The sequence below is a fragment of the Xiphophorus couchianus genome, chromosome 8 (genome assembly GCF_001444195.1).
Source record: "Xiphophorus couchianus chromosome 8, X_couchianus-1.0, whole genome shotgun sequence".
Taxonomy (NCBI): Eukaryota; Metazoa; Chordata; class Actinopteri; order Cyprinodontiformes; family Poeciliidae; genus Xiphophorus; species Xiphophorus couchianus.
The window spans coordinates 26,850,300-26,872,607 of record NC_040235.1 but is presented as its reverse complement, the minus strand read 5'-3'; the positions used below and the strand labels follow the sequence as shown (position 1 = coordinate 26,872,607).

At 41.0% G+C, this 22,308-nt stretch overlaps 2 protein-coding genes across 3 annotated transcripts in view; both read left to right on the top strand.

The window, feature by feature from the left end:
* The first annotated feature begins 1,834 nt into the window (after positions 1 to 1,834).
* On the top strand, positions 1,835 to 4,104 carry cryba4 (crystallin, beta A4). The gene is made up of 6 exons (XM_028024860.1): positions 1,835 to 1,947; positions 2,586 to 2,629; positions 2,876 to 2,994; positions 3,126 to 3,267; positions 3,426 to 3,568; positions 3,698 to 4,104. Exons 2-6 carry the CDS (start codon positions 2,591 to 2,593, stop codon positions 3,843 to 3,845), a joined length of 591 nt encoding a protein of 196 aa, XP_027880661.1. The 5' UTR covers positions 1,835 to 1,947; positions 2,586 to 2,590; the 3' UTR covers positions 3,846 to 4,104.
* A 3,364-nt stretch (positions 4,105 to 7,468) lies between these two features.
* Positions 7,469 to 22,308, top strand: part of grk3 (G protein-coupled receptor kinase 3) — a 73,733-nt gene continuing 58,893 nt past the window's right edge. The window contains exons 1-2 of one of the 2 annotated variants that reach the window (XM_028026598.1): positions 7,469 to 8,854; positions 9,685 to 9,806. In XM_028026598.1, coding sequence (XP_027882399.1) covers positions 9,694 to 9,806 — 113 coding nt within the window. In that variant the 5' untranslated portion in view covers positions 7,469 to 8,854; positions 9,685 to 9,693. Of the gene's footprint in view, positions 9,807 to 22,308 lie in introns of both variants that reach the window. The other variant, XM_028026597.1, reaches the window with a different exon arrangement.

The following is a 22,308-nucleotide window of genomic DNA, read 5'->3' as shown; positions in this document are numbered from 1 at the left end:
ATGAAATAATCAAGACAACACTTCAGGTATGTTTTTATAACATGATGTAAAGCTCAAAAAAGTCAATTTTTCTGAATACTGCCCCTTTAAATTACACCTTGAAGTGGCCAAAATTCCTTTGGGCTCACAGGAAGTAGAGTTGTTCTTTTAGGAATTTGAGTTGCTCATAAGAGAAGTACCTCTGACTTCCCTGTTTACAAGTAGCTGATTATGCAAGTACACACACACACAGACACACGCCTACACACGCACCCACATACAAGGGCTGCTTAATCACTTTAAACAAACTGGAGTCTCCTGGTTCAACCTGTTTGAAGCCTGGGGACATGCAGTTCCTGTTAAATGTGTTGAAAACGGTTAGAGGTGAGTCCAACCCCAAGTCCCTGACATTGTGAGATCTTAAGTTGGAGTGCTCAGTCTCTTTTTAAGGCACGTAAAGGTTTACAGCTGATAAGAGTCGTTTTCCAAGTAGAGTTATAATTTGATGTCACAGAGAATCTCATGAAGGGAGTGTGACTATAACAGGCTAACTGCTGCTTCACCAGATGTCTGGATGGATGACTTCCTCTAGTGTGTTTATATTTCTGATTGCTCTCATGTTGGACTGCAGCTGATGATATCACTGACGCTTTCGGTTAGTGAAGACACTCTGCACTAAGAATGTTCAATATGGAAAGGAACAGAGGAAGCAGCTGAAATGTTAAATTCAGTCCAGGGACGGCCAGAGGTATAATTAATCTTTGTGGTTGATTCGGACCTTGTGCTGATCTAGGAGCCCAAATAGAACTTGAATTTAAAAAGACCACTTTGATAATGGACCAGTTGTACACAGTTTCACTAAGAAAAACATACATAGATAGTACATAGAAGTTAAGGTGTTATGATTTCTATGTTGTTGTTTTTTTTTTTTTGCTTTCTGTTACACCTGAACGTTTTCAACCACCAAACAACTTTTATTGTCATACTGAGATACTGAGAGGCAGTTTCCAAATGACATTTTTTTATGGTAAAAAAATGTATCCAAACCAACCTGGCCCTATTTTAAAAGCTACCCCCTAAAGCCCAATAATTGTTTATTTAATCTTTGGCAGTCACAACCTGCGACAGACTGGCGACCTGTCCAGGGTGTACCCGGCCTCTCGCCCGAATTGTCTCACTGGAGATAGGTACCAGCACCCCTCCCGACCCCACAAGGGAGAACGGTGTACAGAAAATGGATGGATGGATGGATGGACGGACGGATGGATGGATGGATCAGGACATGAGATACTGCTTATTTAGATCTTTTGGCCCACATCATGTCTTCAGACAGACATAGGCTAGATTCTGCCAATTCCTTAATTGACAGAATTAAGGAATTCTGTCAAACTCAAGTAAAATTCTGCTTACCTAGTGCAACATTGCTCTGAGACGGTTTTGTTTGTCATTTAGAAGCAAATACAACACGTGCTAATATATATTATTTTCATTAGAATCAATTGCAGGACAGAGGAGGACATTTCTGGCTCTGCTGATAATCTTTTAAATCAAAAAGCAATTTAAATGAGCAAATGACTTCCAAGAAAATTCATTCTGAAACTACCCCCACATGTGACCAGATGTAAAAATAAGTCTAGCAGCTTTGGGCGACATTTTTTCTCTCCCTCCTCCAACCCTTCTTGTGTCCTTTGCCCTCAGTGTTTTCTCGGCGCTCACAGCCTTGTCACTCTTATATTCCTACATCTCAGTGTGGGTGATAATGTGGTGTCTGCATTTCTGTCCCTTCACAGATTAACCATGCTTTTGTCGAGTGGGTGGGGGTCGAACAGGAGGGGGCACAAAGCAAAGCCCCTCCCTGCTGCTGAGCCGGGGGTTTTAGCGTGACCCCTCGTCAGGGGAGGCTTTAAAAGGGTGGGGGCGCGTGGCTCCTCTCACTCTGACAACAGGACCTAAGGGCATCAGAGCAAGGTGAGTCCCCTGTCCCTCAGACAGTCAGGGCAAGCCAGGCCAGGGTGCAAAAGTTGCACCCGGTATGTATTCAAACCCCTGCTTTATCCCAGCCATAAAAACAGCAGAGCTATATGGGCCCCAGGGCCCGAAGGCCATCACCACACCCAACGGGTGAGATAAAGAGCAACGGTGGCGGTTACATCTCAATGCCTGCAACATTTTCAGGGAGGAAATGGAGAGAGAATTTGATGAACAGATAGAATGGGTGGAGGGTGGAGAGAGTGAGCCAAAAGTAGACAACAATTAATGAATGCCAACAGTTCTGGTGTTACGGTCCAGTGGACTGCGGCATCCTGACCACAGTGGAGGAGTTTTTCAGGATTTCCACACATGCAATTGCTGTAGACTTGGGCCACTCAAGAAACTATCTCATTTACTTGAGGTGTAGAATGAAGTGCTGAAGTAAGGCAGGTCAGATTTTCTCCTAATGTTTCCTCCTGAGTGACTATTTTCAAGTTTTCCAAGGTGTTGCCATGGTTTTATCTCTCTACACTCAGGTGAAAGCATGGACTCTCTCAAACTGTGTGCACACTGACCTCCTGCCACACCCTTCCTTGGTAGCATTGTCAAAGTAGGTCTCTTCTTCTTTCTTCCAGACAAGATGACTCACCACTGCACCAAGTTCTCCGGCCACTGGAAGGTGAGTCCACAGGTGTTGGAGTAGACTACGACATCACCTGGCCTTTTTCAAACCTTTATGCTATCCCAAAGATGAGATTTCCTCTGGTAGACCCAATGATTGAACAAGCAAGCAAAATGAACAGTCCCAAGCCTTAACATTGGTTGGCTAATGCAATTTTGTTTGCCTTGTTGTGAGTTTAGGAGGTAGTTAGTGATTCGGGGTCCAGAGTAGCCTCTTCATAGTCTGTCGTCGTCTCCCTCACAGATTATTGTCTACGATGAGGAGTGCTTCCAGGGCCGCCGCCATGAGTTCACCTCCGAGTGCTGCAATGTGATGGAGTTCGGCTTCGAGAGTGTGCGCTCCCTCAGGGTGGAGAGCGGAGCGTGAGTACATCTGCTTGAAGAGGGCAGCACAAACTGCAGCACTGTCATAAAAGTCGATGCTGGACAGCAGAAATAGCCCTCTGAGATTTGTCAGTACTAACGGAGAGCTGCTTTCCCTTGCTTCGTCCCAGCTGGGTGGGTTATGAGCACGCCTCCTACCAGGGACAGCAGTTCATCCTGGAGAGGGGAGAGTACCCCCAGTGTGATGCTTTTGGAGGCAGCAATGCCTATCACATCGAGAGGATGACTTCCTTCAGACCTATTGCCTGTGCTGTAAGTCTCTACTTGTCAGTTGCTTAGGGGAAAGTTGTTGTCTGTAAAAGTGTGACAAGTAATTACTTTGGATGATAACGTTAGACCTGTTTGACCAGACCAACAACTTGAGTGTTTCTGTTTTTCTACTTCTCCCACCCTTGTATCCCCCTCAACAGAACCACAGAGAGTGTCGTATGACTATCTTCGAGCGTGAGAACTTCATGGGCCGTAAGGGTGAGCTTAGTGACGATTATCCCTCCCTCCAGGCCATGGGCTGGTGCAACAACGAAGTGGGATCTTTCAGGGTCCAGTCAGGAGCGTGAGTGTTCCCAGTTACTTTCCTATCCAGTTATTCTTTTCCAACCAGAATATTTATATTCTGCTTGGATTTTTACATAACCACATTTTGGACTTACTTCCTCCTGCCCTAACCCCTCACCCTCCACAGATTTGTCTGCTACCAGTACCCTGGTTATCGTGGCTACCAGTATATCATGGAGTGTGATCGTCACTGTGGGGAGTACAAACACTTCAGGGAGTTTGGCTCCCACTGCCAGACCCCTCAGATCCAGTCCATCCGCCGCATTCAGCAGTAACAGCCCATTCATGAAATGAACCCGATTTTCCGTTTGACCCTTCACCCACGACCTCTTCTGGCTTCTGATGCTGAATAAACTGTTTTTCTTAAATCCTACTGATTTCCACCAGTGTATCTGGTTATCTGAGGAACACGTTCCACATTTTTGCTCATGATGTGATGAAATATGTTCACTTCTTCACCGGTCAAATGATGGTGTTCAGGGTAACTAATTGCAAAAGTGGAAAAGAGTCCAATAAAGAACCCAGTAAATGGTCTATCTTGTATTTTCTAGGTTGGTTTTTTTTGTCAAATAGAATAGCCCATTTTCATGACAGACGTTATCTGAGCAGTTTTTAAACCTCCAAAATGGCTTTTCAATTATTCAGTTTGGACATTTATGAAGCAGACCTATTTAATGTTGTTTTTAGCACCTCAAAGGTTTGCGAAAATTAAAAAACTAATTGTTTCAAAATTCTTTAATGTGTTTCTGGTATTTACAAAATGGATTAACAGAAAAATCTGACCATTTTCTCAGAGCTGACCCATGTCTGAGTGGGGACAGAAGCAGAGTTTTATTCGGGAAACTCCTACATTCAAGACAATTAATTAATAGAGAACACAAAGAGCTGACACATGTAGAGAATTTAGTAAGATTTAAATGTATTTCATTACTTTAACTATTAGCTTCCCTTTTGGCTAACTGTTACAAAATTTCAATTTCAATATTCTTTTTCAACCTTTAAGAGAGAATTGGATGCTTTTTTTTAATTGTAGGCTCATTTATGGTAAACTTAACTTTATATAGAAAGTTCACCTCAAGTATTTGATTTCTGCATAAGAAATCAAATGCTCTGAGGTGGCTCCCTGATGGCTTTTTGGCCCTAAAGGCCAGTATACATTACTTCAGTCTGGGCCGGTTTTGCATTTTGTGACAATGAACATATACAAACAAGTGTTAGCGTCAGCCTTTAATAAAACACTCATCGGTCTATAAACATACATTCCAAAGACAATTTTTGATTAAAAGGAATATTCATTTTTTCAGATCCTCAACTAATAAATAGATTAGTGCTGTCATTTATTAAAATTGAAACCAAGCTTAGTATTTCCTTAAGGTCCAACAGCTGTGTTTTAATGTTCCTGTATGTTCTATAAGACTACAGATTAACACTACAGAATACCTCTAATTTTTCTTACTTAACAATAGGGCTGTGGTAAGTAATTGAGTATGTTATCGATTATACTGATGTTTAATCAATTATTTGAATACAAATTTTGATCAAGTAAAATATTTGTAAATACGGCCATAACAGCAGTAATACAATCGGATATCAACATCGGCCCAATTGTTCATATTTGAGCATCCCTACACTTACTTTTCTGTAGTTTGGGAAGCTAACCTGTAACAATAATAGCTGACTTTTTAAGTTAACCTGGCCAAAAATTATACAAAAATCCAAAATTATATTCAATTTAATAATATAGAGCCATAATTTAATAATATTATTATTATCAATTTAATAATATAGAGAATGTGACATTTTTTTTCGATAAGTGTCACAAAGACATTTATTGAACAAAAAAAAAATTAAAGTCCATACTCCAGTTTTTAGTTTACGTACTCATCGTCAGTCAATTTTGTTAAGTGAACTCTCACTTTGCACAATCATTCGTAGGTTTTCTGTCCATGATGTGAATGACTGGGTTTGGTTCCTCCGCTGCGCTCCGTCACCCATTTGTCTATAATATACATACATTTTTGTACATTATAGATTTTACCCCCCCAGAGAATTACATTCTGATTAACCTCTTTTAGATTTGATCGATTTGTAAAATTGTTGTTGGATTACATTTGATTGTGACCAGCACTCATTCGCATTTCCAATTAAAATGACTCTCTAATCAGCAAGGCGGTAATGAGAAATATCAGCCTTGGGTGAGAGTGTCAGAAATCTGAATGATTTCTGAATGTCTCATCACAGCAGAGTGGGAGGTTAAATGAAGCCGAGACTGAAGCTAAGAAATGTATAATTGAAACACAGAAAAATTCAGGGCCTGATCAGAAGATTCATACATCCAGCACAATCTTGTCAGAAAAAGGTGATCACTTACACAAATTGGCAAAAATAAATAAATAAATAATAATAAACAGCAAAGTTTTAGCGGAGTCGTCGTCACAACATTAGTGTAAATGGACTGAAAGTTCAGAGAGCTTTACATCACACATTCTCATTCACACACCAATGCAAAGATCTGTAGGTGACATGGGGTTGGGTGTCCTGTCCGGGTCAGGAGGCTTTTTCTTGTTGTGAAATTTGAAAGTGAAAGGGTGACTTTTTTAATTTGGGCATGTCAGAGCATATGGTGGTCATGCTAGCTCAGATGGGATGCCAGGAGAAAGCCTCAACAATAAGACTATTGGAATATTGAGGGATTCCGTCAAAGTGGACATGTTGAGCCGTAGCACAGTGTCTGCCATCCAAAGCCAAGCAGGGTTAAGTTCTAAAACTACATCCCAAGTTTTGATCATCTTACAGAGATGTTTGATTCACCGTCTTAACATGGAAAAAGTATGGGCACTTCGTACCTATGGAGAAGCTCCACGGTTCAGGTGGGAGAATAAGTGTACAGGAAAAATATTTGTGTGCTCTGTGGATCTGCCGTTTTGGGAGGAGAGGCCATAAAAAGTCCTGCTGAAGTTTTCCACATTCAATGTAGGAGATACAGCAAACATACGGAAGATGGTGCTCTGGTCAGATAAGACGCTTTTGTAGTGTACAAGCAAAACGCTATGTGTGGTGTATAACTAGCACTGCACATCACCCTGAGCATGCCATTCGACTGGTGGCAGCAACAATATGCTCAGGATTCTTCTCGCAGCAGAAATGGATGGATCTAGTTAATTACAGAAAAATCCTGTAGGAAAATGATTTAAGACTGTAAAAGGCCTGAGAATGGAATAGAATTCCATCTTCAAGTAGGACTACATACCTGAGATCAAATGTCAAATGACCCAGTCAAAGTAAAACATAAAATGAACTGAGAATTTGTGGTAAGACTTGAAATTTAACAGATGGTCTCTATCCAATCTGTCTAAAGCATTCTCAGCCTGTGGATGCGCGAGGTGTGAGAGACACATACCTCAAAAGACATCCAGCTGTTGCTACAGTGGAAATACGTGTACATGCATAATACTGTGGAAATGAAATGGACGAAACAAATTTCAGACTTTTGCTCGCCAAAGGCTTTGATTGTATCATTCTCGTACAATTATGCCAATAAAAAGGTTTTAGATTTCTCAGTGTATTAACAGAAGCATTACCGCGGCAGGCCAGGGAAGGGCACTGCATTTCTACCTCAACATCGCATGAATCCCCTGTGTGTCACCCTGACAGATAAATGTAGTACCGTGATATTAAATGTCACAAATGGCTGCGGCTTATTGGCTGTTCTGATATTTAGGGTGAATCACGACGTCGCGACTAGTACGTGTATATTCACCTGCGGGCCACAAAGCTCATTTGTGTATTCGTCAAATTTCTGACAGACATGCATTTGGCATCCACTAAAAAAGAGGCTGGCTGAAGCACAAACGCTTCCTTCTCCAAGCACTTAAAAACACTGAGCTCCGGCTCCTGCCCCAGAACAAGCCGCTCCATGTTTTACCGGCCTCTCTCCGCCGCAGTGGGAGAGGAAGTCGAACCGAGAGTCAAGCGGAGACGCTACCGTGTTAGCAAAAACCCCTACAGAAATATACAGCGCGGAGGGTTTTCGAGCAAACATGTGCCACGTTTTTGCTGGGAAACGATACACTTGACTGAACGGTGCGGGCTCTATCGACTGGCATACGTCGCCGAGACAGCGAAGGGACCGCGTTAGTGCTCCTCACAGGCAGCTTGAGAGAGAGGGCTCCCCTATCACCGACAGCCTGGTAGGCAGGAGCCGCTCGGCTCTGGCTGGCGCGGAAAACGACGACCTGCTCCACTCTTGTTGGTTTTTCTTAGTATTTTCAACTCCCGGTGTGAGAAGACCTCAAAAACAGTGGCACGTCCATCGTGTTTCTTCCATTTTGGCGTGGGAAAATATAACCGTCTCCCCAACGATCTTCGCCTTAACTGTTAGTAACCTCGACTCCCAGCTCTGTGAAACCACCGCTGGACAGCCGAGCTGCTCTCTCCATCTGTCCGCGCGCCCTCCCTCCTCTGCTGCCGTCACTGTGTGCAGCTCCGTGCCGGGTCTCCTCCCCGTGCTCGGGATAACTCAACGAGAAGCCATGGACCATATTTGTCATCTTTACTGATATTTTTCTGCTCAAGTTCCTGGGCTGTTTCTCGGAAGCGCAGCGAGACTTCCCCAATAACAAGGAGACGGAAGCAAGAACACCCGCAGCCGTTAGCTTTTTAGATCCACTGCTGCGCGGTGTGGGAGCAGCGCCGCTGTTGGTCAACCAGCTTGTAGTAACCGTGTTGACAAGCGGCTTTACGGGCTTTTTAATGCAGCTGTCGAAACCCAGCAGTTCGCTCACTGGTAATTTAGCCTTCTGGCTAGCAGGTTTCATTTTTGCTAGCTAGCATGTTGGCTAGCTAGCAGGCGGACCCGAATATCGACACCAGCAGGAGGCTACAGCAGGCTAGCTCCACGACGCGCGGATTTGGCTTGTGATTAGTTAATCACGCCGAGCCCGCTCCGGATTTGGAGCTAAAGCGTTCAAGGTGTTTATCCGCGTCTTTTCCAACGGTATTTTCGGCGTGATTGCTGCGCCCCGCACGGAGCACATCGGCTGCAACAGGAAGGAAGCCGAGCGAGAAAAAGGACGGAGCAGAAGAGGAAAAACAAATAGCCACACAGACAGCGGAGACTGGGACTGAACGGAGATCATTGTTGTGAATGCTGCTTGTTTTTCATCCTCCGATCGCATGGACTCATCGGTGCCAAAGCTCGCTTAAAGGATTCTAATATTTTGAGACGAGGACAACGGATCGCCACATTTAGCCTGCCCTGGAGGGTCTCTTTCAGGTCTTTTCGGTAAATCCATCCCCCCTCCCCTTCCCTAAATGTGATGGTTCGAGCAAAACGAGCCACACGTGTTCCTGTTTGTTTGCTTTAACTCAGATCCTCTGCTGCTATCGAGGCCACAAAAACAATCGGGAGTTACATCTCACGTTCTGACTGCAGACTCCGCCTGCCATTTCTCTAAAATTGGACCCCCCCCCCCCCCCACACACACACACACACATCCCCTCCTTACTGCACATTTGTTTACATTTGAAGGGAAAATCCCGAATCGAAACCCCATGTGGAACTGGAGACAAACCGATCGTTTGGGCACATTTTTTCAGCAAGCAAGTCCCGAGAGACGTGCAGAATTTGACAGCTGTCCACTAAGGCTGCATATTACGGCAGCCCTGTGAAGCGAGGAAGCGCTGACACCAAAACGAGCCAGTTCCTGCTTATTTTAGCACCTTTCCTCCCGGCGCTCACACGGCGCAATCCGGCTGCAGTTTTGCGCCAAATGGGATTGCAAGGACGGCGATCGAGCTGATCCACGGACTGCTTCTTATTGAATTTTTTTTTTTATCCGATCAGCCCACCTTAATGTCCCCCCCAACCCCATGAATTCCCTTTTTGTGTCTTAATAATGATGTTGGCTTGAGGTTAGCAGCCGCAGACATCTACACGATTCCGCTTCCTCCGGATCCCCTCCCCTTTACCGGCCCCCCCTGTCATCGCACCTCGGGCCCTTGATGGTGGTCCTCTCCGCTGGAGGAAACAGTTCTTTTAATTCCCTGAATAGTTTTTTTTTTTTTAAAGCACCACAGGAAGCCTGCTGTTTTTATTAATTTGCTCCTCCAAAGGGTCGAAAAATGGCGGACCTCGAAGCGGTACTCGCCGATGTCAGCTATTTGATGGCGATGGAGAAGAGCAAGTCTACTCCTGCCGCCCGTGCCAGTAAGAAAATCATCCTCCCTGAGCCCAGGTAAGCTCATCAGCGAGGCCCTATGATGTTAAGTGGTTGTGACTGTTTGCAATTAGCATGGAGTCTTTGTGAAGCGTATGTGGCTGCATAGGAGGAAGGAGGCGTGCTTACTGTCAAACCTGTCCTTACTGTACATGCTTGATTTAAACAAAAAGGCTGATGCTTTCTGTCTGTTCGGTTTTCTGCAAACCACGCTGTTGCTCTCTGGCCTCCTGCAAGCAGATACCAAAAAACAGGAACAACTATTATAGATTGTGCATGCCTTTTTTTTTTTCTTTGCTAAAAAATGCACAGATCAGGCCTTTCCTGATCAGTGCAACCGATTTTTGTTTCTCTTTGAGGTTTGATCTGCCGATTCCAATTTGGGCCAATTTAAAAAAAATTAAATAAAAATTTTCCAAAAGAATGAAATGTATAGAAGTAAAACAAAATGGCGTACATTTTGTTTGACAGTGTTGGTAGTTTTTGAATCCTATTAGCATTGAGGCAATTATAAGATTATTATTTGTTAATTCATTAAAGTGTCTGTTTGCGTCTGAATGTGCGCATCGTTTCATACCTTTCTAGTTTCTTTCTGTTTGGATTCTACATGTAGTTTGCAGGGATTTTAGAAAGCAAATCAGGGAGATATTGCATTCTCTGTAGTTTTTGTAACAAAAAATGCAATAAATGCCCATTTTATCAGCTACTCTACTGTGCATGTCACCTTTAGAGGGCAGGAAAGAATACACTTTTCTAGCTGTTTAAACTATTTACAATTAGGCTAATAAAATAATTTACAATTAAGGGGGCGCCACCCTTTCCTGATAATTGTGACCAAAATAGGAAGAAATTATTGTATTTCATCTGTAATTTGCACGCTAAATATGAATTTGGTTCATATTTACCCGGCCTGGCTCTTGCTGCAGTCAGGTACCATGCTCATTGGCTGTGTTTACAAACCAATAATTCCTCTATACATATCAGTATGAAATGGGCGTACCCATCAACAAAGACCTAGATCCGTTCCTAACTTTTTTTTTGTGTGTGTTTATTTGTATGGATTGTAGCATTCGTATTATTTAAGAGAGGATGATTGTTTTGTTTTAATGTTAATTTACCTAGTGGATAAACGTATTGTTTCTTTTAAATGTGCTTCCTAAATAAAATGGATCAGATTAGTGATTAACGGAAGATTAGCCAACTCGGATCTGATTGATTTATCCATGAGGTTAATCTCGTGTCAGCCTGACTGAAATATCAGCGTGTGCTTCAAAATCAGCTCACGATTCCGAGGCAAATAGAAAGCAGTGGCCGACTGTGTCCTTTCCATGTTCTGTGCTCCACAGTGTACCCTCTCATAGCTGTCACTTGCTCGCAGGCTTATTTGACTGATAGCTGTACAACGGCGTTAGCTTCAAACTGGTAGCTGCTGCTGGGTCTTGCCTGTGAAGCTGGTGCAGCTGTGCTACCAGCATGTAGCAGCTCTTGACGTTAGCACCCCCCCTCCCCCCTCCCCCCGGCCCCTGCCGTCCCACACACCCTCACTCATGTTGTTTGCAAGCACCCACTCTTAGTGGGCCGTCAGAAAAGACTACAGCCCCATTCTGATTGAACTGACATCGCTTTGCCCTCTTATTAAGCATTTACAGAGAGGCGTGTTGCAGTGGGGCTTCATAGTGTTCGGTTTTAGGTCATAGCGTGCAACTCGGTAAAACAGGATGTGGTTGAGATTTGGTTATTGAGAGTTTCTTTACATGGGAGGTTTGTAAATGTGACAGTTGGGGCTGCACTTAACAATGACTTCTCTAGATTAGTTTCAATTATTTTTTTCTTATTATTCAATTAATGTAACAAATTGTTGGTTAATTTTTTTAGGTTACTCTAATGGGAGTGTGCTGGAAATTAAAATATTTTAACCAAAGTAATAAAAACAGTTCTTTAATGTTGTAATATGTATATTTTATTTTCTTTAATCCATCGCACAATCAGACGTAAAATCTCAACCGGACTGTAGTAAATAAATAATTCAAGTAAAAGAAATGAAGTGCCACACATTTAGCAGACTAACAAACCCAAGTCGTAAAATTCAAGTCACTGTTAATGTTTAACAGTGTGAAGTGAAACAATATTTTTAGTTTTTGCTAAAACGTTGTTCAAAAGTGAAGTGCAATTTCCAAAAATGCAGCCTTTTCATAAAATTACTCGGTAGTGCAAAACAATTTTTGCTTTCTCACTCACTCACACCCACACACACTTAAACATTCGAATTGAGAAATGCTCACATTTCTCAACTCAATGTCTGACCTGTGCTTTGAGGTCAGACATGCTTTTTCTAACCCCTCTTTAAAACAATTGTGCCTGCTGTTTTAAAAGAGGTGCTAAGATGGAGCTGATGCTATAGCGATTGGGCAAATATAGCAGCTAGCAATGCACCATATGAAAATTTGGGCTGATGTTAAACCATCTGTTATGGCCGTTAATCGATATTTCCCTACGCTTCCCTTTCGACGTTGTAAAAAAATGACCACAATACTGCGCTGCATCACCATCACTGTCGCATGACCAAACAAAACCCACAGGAACAACTCTCCTCCCCCCCATTCATACAAATGGCAACAATGTGAAAATATTTTTTTATATCAACCCAGTTTTATTTATCAGACCCATGGCAATATGTTAAAAACTGGCAAACATGTGCAGATACTGATGCTGATGTATCGTTCCTCTAGCAACATTTCCTTTACAAATGTATACAAAACTTTGTCAATATTCCCCTGATGTTGAAAAAACACAATTTTGCAATTGCAATTCATTTAGCAGTTATCGGCAGCAGCGTGAGTGTGTACAAAGCATTTAGACTTCCACACACATTGGTTTGTTTTATTTTTTGACTTTTTGCGTTGCTAATGTTCTTAGATCCAGATCTCATTAATGGCACATCACTGCTGCTTTGCGATCTGATGGATGTGCTTTTCCTTCCTCCGCTGGGGTTGCTGGTTTCGGTTTCTGCTGGTTCCGCTCTGAAAATGAGCTCACAGATAAAGCTTTCTCTGGTCAGATAGTCCATTAAAGCCAGCGTCCTCCTTTTTTTTTGTCCATAAGCAGAGTACAGTCAAAACCTTTTATTTTATACCCTGATACATGCTTATGCAAAGTGATGCTGTCCACAGTTCCTCGGATAGCAGCCTTTGTGGCAGAATCTATTCGTATGAGGCTGCAGTTTCAGATTTGCATGGGTTGACCATTCAGGTGGTTGACAGGAACACTTACAGAGCCACAACTAGGCCAGTTACATTCAAATTACCGTATTTTCTGGACACCGCATTATAAGCCGCACCCACAAAGTTTTTTTCCTTAAAATCTGGAAACATACATATATAAGCCGCACCGGACTATAAGCCGCTGGTATCTCCGCCGCTCTCGGTTTTCCACAAGGACACAAATCTGCTATTAAGAACGCAGCCCTGCGTCTCCAACGCCGAACCATGGATTCGTTCACGCTGAGCTTACGTGCAGCGGCTATCGCTCTGTAGTGCCAGATTGATAGCCTTCAACTTAAAAGTGTTATGATATGAATTTCTTCGTGTGGTCTCCATGATGAGGGGGTATGAGTTTGAAAACATTTCTCCGTCGTGCCTGCTGCTAGCACGTGCTTGTTCTAAATGAAAATCAGCACTTTCTTCTTTGATTTTCAATTTTGAATTCCAATGATTCACTTCCTGCTAAAGAGCCCTCTGGCTGTTGAAGAAAAATCCACAGAAAAGCCGCACCGGACATGGTCCAAAGTGTGGGAAAAAAGTAGTGGCTTATCGTCCAAAAAATACGGTAGTACTCACTATAGACCATTTGGGAAAAACACTTTCACTGCAGATGGTTTGAATCTCACTCACAGAAAATCTACATTTCTGTTGACTTTCAGGATATTTATGAATGTACTCTGCTACCAAATACAAAACATTCACGAAACAAGTCTGAAAGGGGTGCTCGATTTATTGAAAAAAAAAAAATACTGGCAATATGATGTTGTTCAAATATTTTATGTCAGTATTGACAATTATTTATATTTTCCTTTCCATCATCACCAATCTCCATGGGCTTTAAAATCTTGATCTATAATATCAGATCTGAGCACCAAAGGCAGTAAAAGTCATGTTGGCATGCAGAGATGATATAGATGACCAAATATGGAAAATATTGGTTATTTATAAAACACCAATTCATAATAAATATCGTGTCAAGGCATTTTACAAAAGTCAATATCATTATCTTTATCGTCTACGGCTGCAACTGACGATTATTTCATAAATTTATTAATCTACCAATTATTGGATAAAAATAGCACATTCTTTAGATTTTTTTATGGCAACTAGAGCTATTTTTAACATTATTAGAAATAAATTAAAAGATGTAAATAAACAAATAGTTAAATTAATTTTTTCGACTATTTGACAACTATTTCAATGATCAATTAACCATGAACAAGCTGATGGTTTCCGCCCTAAATAAAACATATATCACTACTACATCTTCTGAATATTGGGCTGGTTTAATTGCAGCTTTTTATCCACTAACTGGCACGCTAAGTGTTTTGATTTTACAGAGCAAATGAAATAAAAGCAATGAATGATACTGTTATTGTTGGAATGGCGGTGAATGGTAAGAGATTAGCTGAGAGGTGAAAAACTGAAAACAAGACAGTGAATCATAACACCTCAGACAGTTTAGTAAGCCACTCATGAATTTGTGTGTTCAGAGAGAGCCTGATGGTTGATAACGGTGTGCCATCATAATGTGATAAAGGGATCTCGGCTGGATCGCCGCTCCACAGAGTTCTGACGTACAGCGTCCAACTCTCTGACTTCCCTGTTCGTTTTGCTTCTGGAGGCGGGCCGGACCTGTTCACAGGAGGGTTCGTCCACTGTTAGCTAGCATACCTGTCCATCATCATTCCTGGATTTATCACAAAATAATCAAAGTTTCTGATTCTGAGCTTGGTCTTGCTGATGAAATTGATGATTTCAGCTCTGTCATATCGCAACATAATTGGGAGTATAATGTTCAGATCAAATAGGCGTACACAGTTAACACTCAGCAAAATCCAATCCTATCCCAAAGATTAGTTCTTGGTAGGCATCTTTAAATAATCTGTTTTGATAAAACTCAACTCCTGCTACTCGTCGTTGGTCTGCTCTGATTTTTTTTTTTGTCAGCCTCACTTTCCCAGTAAGCTTTCCCCCAGTTCCTAACAGTTGGAGGCTGGTTCTGTGTCCGTGGTATGCAAAACTTTATTTGCCGTGCAAATGATTTGGTTGATCTAATGAATCTGGGGTTTTCTTTAATGCTTTACTGTCATGTTTTCAGTGATATGAATACAGGTAGTAAAATTGATGCTAGAAATAGAAATTATTCAAAGGTCCTCATTTGTGTCCGGATTGATACAAATAGACCCACGGTGTTTAAACAGGTTTTTTTATAAACTGGGTTTATAGTTGACATATTGAACTCCCATCCCACTGCCCTGCTTCTTGATCTTGAGCTCCATGTCGTGCAACTCTAAAATTTTGCAACTTGGCGGGATCATGAACCTTTTACTCGAAACGGTCTATTTGCAAGGTGTCAAAAAACCAAAGTTTTGTAATTGCGGTGTTTCCATTAAATAAGGCAATTAAAATCAGTCGTGAATTAGTTTGTTCACAAACTCAAATGCAAAAATACTTTATGGATCCCAAAAGGAAATTAAATGGTGTAGCTCGTATTAATTCAGGTTATTATACATGGTGATGGCTGCTGGCAGGAAAGATCTCCTGTTGTGGCCTGTATTTCAGCGAATTTGAAGAAGCCTCTGACCGAAGACACTGTTTCCCAAGACAGTCTGTCTCTCTGTAAACAAAACTGCCCTTCAAAAAATAGGAATCATTGGAATGGAAATGATCAAGGTCATTTTAATTTATCATGTAATTAATTGCTTCTTGTGATAGGTTTAATGGTGAGACACAAAAATTAAGCTACTTTAAGTCCTTCAAAGAATAAAAATGATTTGTCTGCTTAGATTTTGGGGTTTAATAAGTGGAAATATCACGAGATTTCTTGGAAACATTTCTAAAGTAGCACCACAAAATTAGTATTTTTTGATTAAAAAAAGACAAAACAAAAACAATACACAAAAATCTCACAATTTTGGAGGGACTGATTTACACTTAAAATAGTCAAACTCTGATCAGATCAAGCATGTAGATTAAAATGAGGGGGTGAAACTAACAGTACAGAGAAGGGGAAGACCTTAAGGTACAGGGGAGTTTACCTGAAGTAGTTCAGTGGTGAAATTGACGCCTACATAGGGAGCAAATGTTTTTCTTTTATATTTATATATATATATATATATATATATATATATCCAAAAATAAAAGCATGGCCTTTGAGATTATATGCTACAAATGAGCCCCATTAGTTATTACACACGATAATATTGAAGCTGGCCAGATAAATGCATCAACTAATGGACTTACAGAAGCACTATTATGCAGCTATCGAGTAAATCAGTGCCGCAAAAGGCTCGCATTAACATGAAAACGTACTTTTCAATCAGGTCGTTTATCCAGTAATGTGTCCATTATGTCAGAATGATATGGTTACATTATGTTTCCTTCCTGTGCAGTGTCACCCCAAAGCTTGTTGCGCTTTGAGTGCTTCAGAGAAATTACTCAGATTCAAATTGTTAAAAGATCATAGAGGATGAGCAGGAGTAAGAGCAGGCTGGCGGGCATGCGGACTTTACCTGCAAAACCGCTTCCTGTAAACAGCCGTACATGGCAAATTTCAGAAACAGGTGCATGCTGACAAACCTTTCTGTAAGCACGCTTCAGTTGTGGTCCTTGAGCATGCACGCATGCTGTAAGCCTTTAGGCGGCTGCTCATTGAGGTGGCGGGTTGCAGTCCACTTCGGCGCTCTGGAGGTAGCGTGGCACTGCAACATTCTCGGCAAGCCGGGGCCAAGTCCTCTGACAGAGAAGTGAGATTATGACAGCCACGGTGGAAGTTGTGTAGATGGGGCGGGGGATGACCTCGTTTTGTCAAAGGATAACTTTTGTAACGTAAAATACACATACAGATGGATTTTAGGTGGCAAAGGTTCTGAACAAGTGCAGAAGCAAGATCCCATTGTGTGAGAGAGCAGTCTCTGTTTAAAGGGATTGAGTTGTAAGGAAATCAAATTATGACAGCTTTGACATTTTAAACTTACCTTTGCATTTAATGCGGCTAACATTATTTGTAACCTCAGTTTCTGTGTGTATTCCCAAGAATCAATCAAAATGTATCGTTAGTAGAGCACATCCAGACGTAGTGCAACATGATGTATATATTTTTAAGAGGTTGAAATTAGATGGTTAGAAAACAATAACACCCCCACTGGAAATGATTTAAGACCACAAAATGAATGAGGTTCAAACCATCTCTTTCATTAATAATAATGGGCAAGGATCATATTCCTGGCTTGGTCTCTCTGCTCAACGTTCTGCGCACAAGGATAGACAGAGATTTAAAGAGAAGCAGCAAAAGCAAACGAGATGGATTAGCAGTGCTTCCGTCATCCAGATATTGTCTCTGCTGCTCAGAAATTGAGCCATTAGCATGTCAGTGCAGTCAGACTATCAGAGAGACCTGTAAAGACTGACTGTGACCATAAACCTGTCCTGCCCATAGCGTCACCATCCACAAATCTTTGAAGATACTCGTATGATATGAATTACGACAACGTTTAATTTTCCCCTGGCATAAAGTAAGTGCCTCTTAGGGTGCATTTACACCTGTTTGGTCCGCTTTAATCCAACTCCAGTCCATTTGGCTTGAAAGTCCTGTTTGTTTGGCGAAGTGTGAATGCACAATTGAACCCATAAAGTGAACTCTGGCCTGCCTACAAAACCAGGTCTTTGTTTGGTTGAAGTGAACACTGGTGCGGTTCGAATGACTATGTAAACGCCAAGCGGATTGGAGAACCCAAAAATGTGAGTCTAGCACCAGGAGAAATTACTCGTAGTTTATTGCTAAAGACAAAGGAAAAAAAAAATCCTAAAACCGCAAAAATTCAATTGTTTAGATTTTGTAAAGAAGGAAGTTGCGCTCAGTATCTTCTTCAAAGGTTTTTGTGTCGTTTTCTTCAGTGGTTCTTGGTGCAGCGCCACCACAGGCGAGGAGGAGAACAGGTTTTTCAAAGGTGTGAAAACACCTTTTGATGTGAAAAGCAGCATTACGACACTTGACAAACCTTGAAAGGACAAACATTTGGGCAACAGTGAGTTTGAGATCTATCTTTGGGCTGATCTGTTTTAAAGGGGTCTCCCTCCACCTAAGTGCTGCTTTTTATATTGCTTGAAGAGCTCCAGCATATTTCAGTAAAGGGCTGCCAGGAGACAGTGGAGAGAATTCTGGCTTACTATTCAATATTTTCTTGGCAGTGTGAGCACACCCTAATCTTCGTGTGCTAAACGGAGGTTTTTCTCATAGTCAGAAGAAAAATGTGCTGTTCTTTTTGATCCCGTCTGCTTCTCAACATGCAGTCACCATAAGAGCAAATGATGAACCAAAGGTTTGAGAAAAAATATCTAGGCGAAAAGACTCTCTGAAAATATCTTTATTTCCTGGAATATCTTTGGACGTCTGCCATAAATATATTTAAAGTCGCCTGTGAATGAGTTTCCATCTGCCTGTTCTCATAGATCCTTAGTCCTTGACTATGACAACCTGTTTACTCGTGTTGTAAATTTATAAATGTAAACAAATTGGCTTTCACTCTAAACATAAACAGAACATGAAAAAAAGGAGAAAAATCCCACATGTTCATAAACTTTTCCCATGTGAAATCTCATTATTCAAGCTACTCGTCTTTCCTGATCTTCCACTTTCTCTTGTACTTTTGCTACATTAATGGTGTTGCTCATGCATTAACCTTGGAGGAACAAGAATTTGCTCATTGGCTGGAATTAGATCTGAATGAATTAGTGATGCGCATCCAATCAATCCTTGTTGCTTCACACTGAAGGCCAAACACCTTATACTGGAGCTGACTAAATACTGGAGCAGACTGCTTCTGTCTGAGATTGTAGAAGCAAGCTGATATAATCCAATACCTGTTTTCTTAGTTTATCTTAACGATTTCTGATGCCAATATCTGATCGGGAATTGGCTTTTTTAGAGGACTTCAAGTGCATTAGATGTTCACACTTGGGATGGACAATTACACAGGTGGCTGTACTGGTTACAGTATTGTGATTTAATTATTTATTTAAATAAAAAAATAATAGACAGAGGCCCAATTTCAAGGCATTAAATTACAAAGTCAAATGTCTTTTAGTCATACTTCCTACAGCATTTTTATAACATCTGAAGGTAACGTAGTTACATGAATATGTAACCTTGTTGTGATTAACAAATCAATTAATCACATGATGAATGAAAATTATCAACCTCATTTTAATTTATTGGCGTTATCATTTCTTCCTGCATTTTCTCTTTCTATTGATGACACTGGAAGACAAAATGATCAACTCCGGTTGTCTCCACTGACCTCTGCCTCCCTCATTTTCTTAGTGTAAGGGAGGAGTGAACTATTGCGCCAGTTAGTCGGATATGCCCATCTTTTCTAAATGTAATGATTATTGAAGGGCAATAATATATAATAATAATAATTATGATAATATATTAGGTTTAATGTAGTTTTTATTTCCACTTTGGTTTTATGTTGTTTAGATTTTATTCAAGCGTATATTTTGTTGATGGAGACTGAGAGTCCATTTTATTTCTGTTTTTGGTTGTTTTGTTTATTTTGTTTACCAGTTCCAGTGTTAATGGAACTGGAAAATAAAGTGTTAATAGAAAATAAAGTGTATTTGTTTTTGGCAGGATGTGCTTGCATTATTATGTCATTACCATTACATCAGTTTAAAATGGTATTCAAAAAATTGTATCATTTATCACAATAATTTTTGAGACATGAGCAGAATTGATCGTGACAGGCCTCTGGATGTGCTATAAAAGATCAGTGTGTCTGGAAAACACACAGTACTGTCCTTTTAACTTAAGAATTCATTTTGCTGTTACCCTCCTTTTAAATACTCCTTGTTGAATTTCTCAGTAGTTATGTTTTTATGTTTACACTGTGATGGTTTTTATTGTATTTACTGTATTTATTGTTAGTGAATGCCTTTTTTTGTTGTTTATATTACAAATTACAATATATGGGGATATTAAAGATACCTCTAGGTGTGACGATTGTGGTAGGAGTTTGCCCAGTAGGTCAGGCGTGGCTACTACTATCCAGTAGCTTGCCATCATCAGTGTGTGTGTGTGTGTATGAATGGGTGAATGGCTGTAGTGTGAATGACGCTTTGATGGCCTCTGGACTTGGTGAAGCGCTCTGCAAGTACAAGTATTTATCAACTTCAGACAAATAAAATGTGTATTGACTAAAATCAGAGTCAGCAGGTCAGGCTTCTACAGATCGGTGATTGGCCAGAAACTTTGGTGCACCTCTATATTTTAAAATGTGGTATTTTTCTTCAGAGTTGCCGTACTGTGAGAATCTCATACCTAGCAGAGCTCTGAGATGAATCACTTTAACTTTGGTACTAGAACGCTGCGGCTTTTGTTTAAAGGCAGGTTAGTGATCATTAACTGGAGTGGAATTCAGCGTAAACATAAAACGTGTTCCTGAGATAAAACGTCTTCTCTCAGCTGTTTCTCACCATAGCACAACCCATGAAAAATGGTGAAATACCTCATCTTTACCATACATGGAAAAGGAAATGTCCCACGATAGTGTTGCAGAGTTTTGTGGAAACGAGAAAGAATAGTGCAAAAGCCAAGTATCCGTCACCGCTCCTGAAGCTGAAACAGCTCTAGGTCAGAGATGAGCCACAAAACAGTCACGTTATGAGTGAACTTCCAGCTGTAAACAGTCCATCCTGTTATCCGAAAAAATGGTTGGTTGGAAGGGACGACCGGCGATGGAAGCCAAATTAGCATTAAAGCAGTTAGCTGCTCTGCCTATCTACTACTGATGGGCAACATGCACTTAAAGTTCTAGCACGATATTTTGTGGCACTGTTTGTGGTACTAAATAAAAGTGTTGATAAGAACCATTTACTATTTTTTAATTTTTATTTTTTATTTTTAGGTAACTGTATGATCGTGACAGCGTGTCACAGCAATTATAGCCCCACAAACACAAATACTGCTCTTGAATAACATTCCCACTTATAATATGCTTCTTTAAGACACCAGTCACATAAAGAAGTATGATTTAAATCAGTAAACTTCACCCAGTAACTACATTTAATCTTATTGTCATATTTATTGATGCTCTCATTTAACAGTGGAATAAAAATAACAAAGCTACCAGTCCTGACAATACAGACAGTTTTATTTGTAAACAGTAATTGGAATTTATGGTGACAAAGATAAATGACCCGGCTGCTCAGTGGCGCAGTTGGTAGCACTGTTGCCTTGCAGCAAGAAGGTCCTGGGTTCGATTCCCGGCCGGGGTCTTTCTGCATGGAGTTTGCATGTTCTCCCTGTGCATGCGTGGGTTCTCTCCGGGTACTCCGGCTTCCTCCCACAGTCCAAAAACATGACTGTTAGGTTAATTGGTCTATCTAAATTCTCCCTAGGTGTGAGTGTGTGTGTGCATGGTTGTTTGTCCTGTATGTCTTTGTGTTGCCCTGCGACAGACTGGCGACCTGTCCAGGGTGAACCCCGCCTCCCGCCCGGAACGTAGCTGGAGATAGGCACCGGCAACCCTCCCGACCCCATTAGGGACAAGGGTGAACAGAAAATGGATGGATGGAAGATAAATGACAATTCTTTTAAGAAATTTACCACAATAAAGGATAAACGATGCTATAAATGCCCAGCCATACTAGCGGCTAATCTTATAATAAACAATGAATAAAAATCATTCCTGTTAGATTTGTAGCCTAAGAACAGAGTTTAGGAGCTTCTCATAAATCAGATCAAATTAACTTTATTTTGGTCAGTTTACAACATTACAAAAAAAACGAAACAAAATAATGATTTAAAATAACTATTTAGCCAACTGATTAGCTACAATAAAAGGAATAGGCAGAAGTCAAGGCTTATACTTGCCTACCATATTAATAGACCCGGCAATCTACACACATACACACATTGATACTTAAACATGCATTTGTAAAGCTATACATACGTTCATATACCATCATTTGGGTGTTTATGTTGATAAAACTGATGAAATGATGCGGTCTGAAAACCTACACATCACAGAACGTATATTGTTAAATACTGTTGCCTGGCTGATTGACGTCTTCCTGAGTTCAGGAACGTTGCTGCCTGTGGGGCGATGACAGCAAACGAAAGCGTTCTTTATTTTGCTCATCACCCCTCATTGTTGCTGATTGTTTAAGCTCTCTGAGAACCAGCAGCAGAACCAACGCCGCCTCTCATAATTTGTCCACATCGTGTCAATCCGCTGCAGGCAACCCAGCCTTAT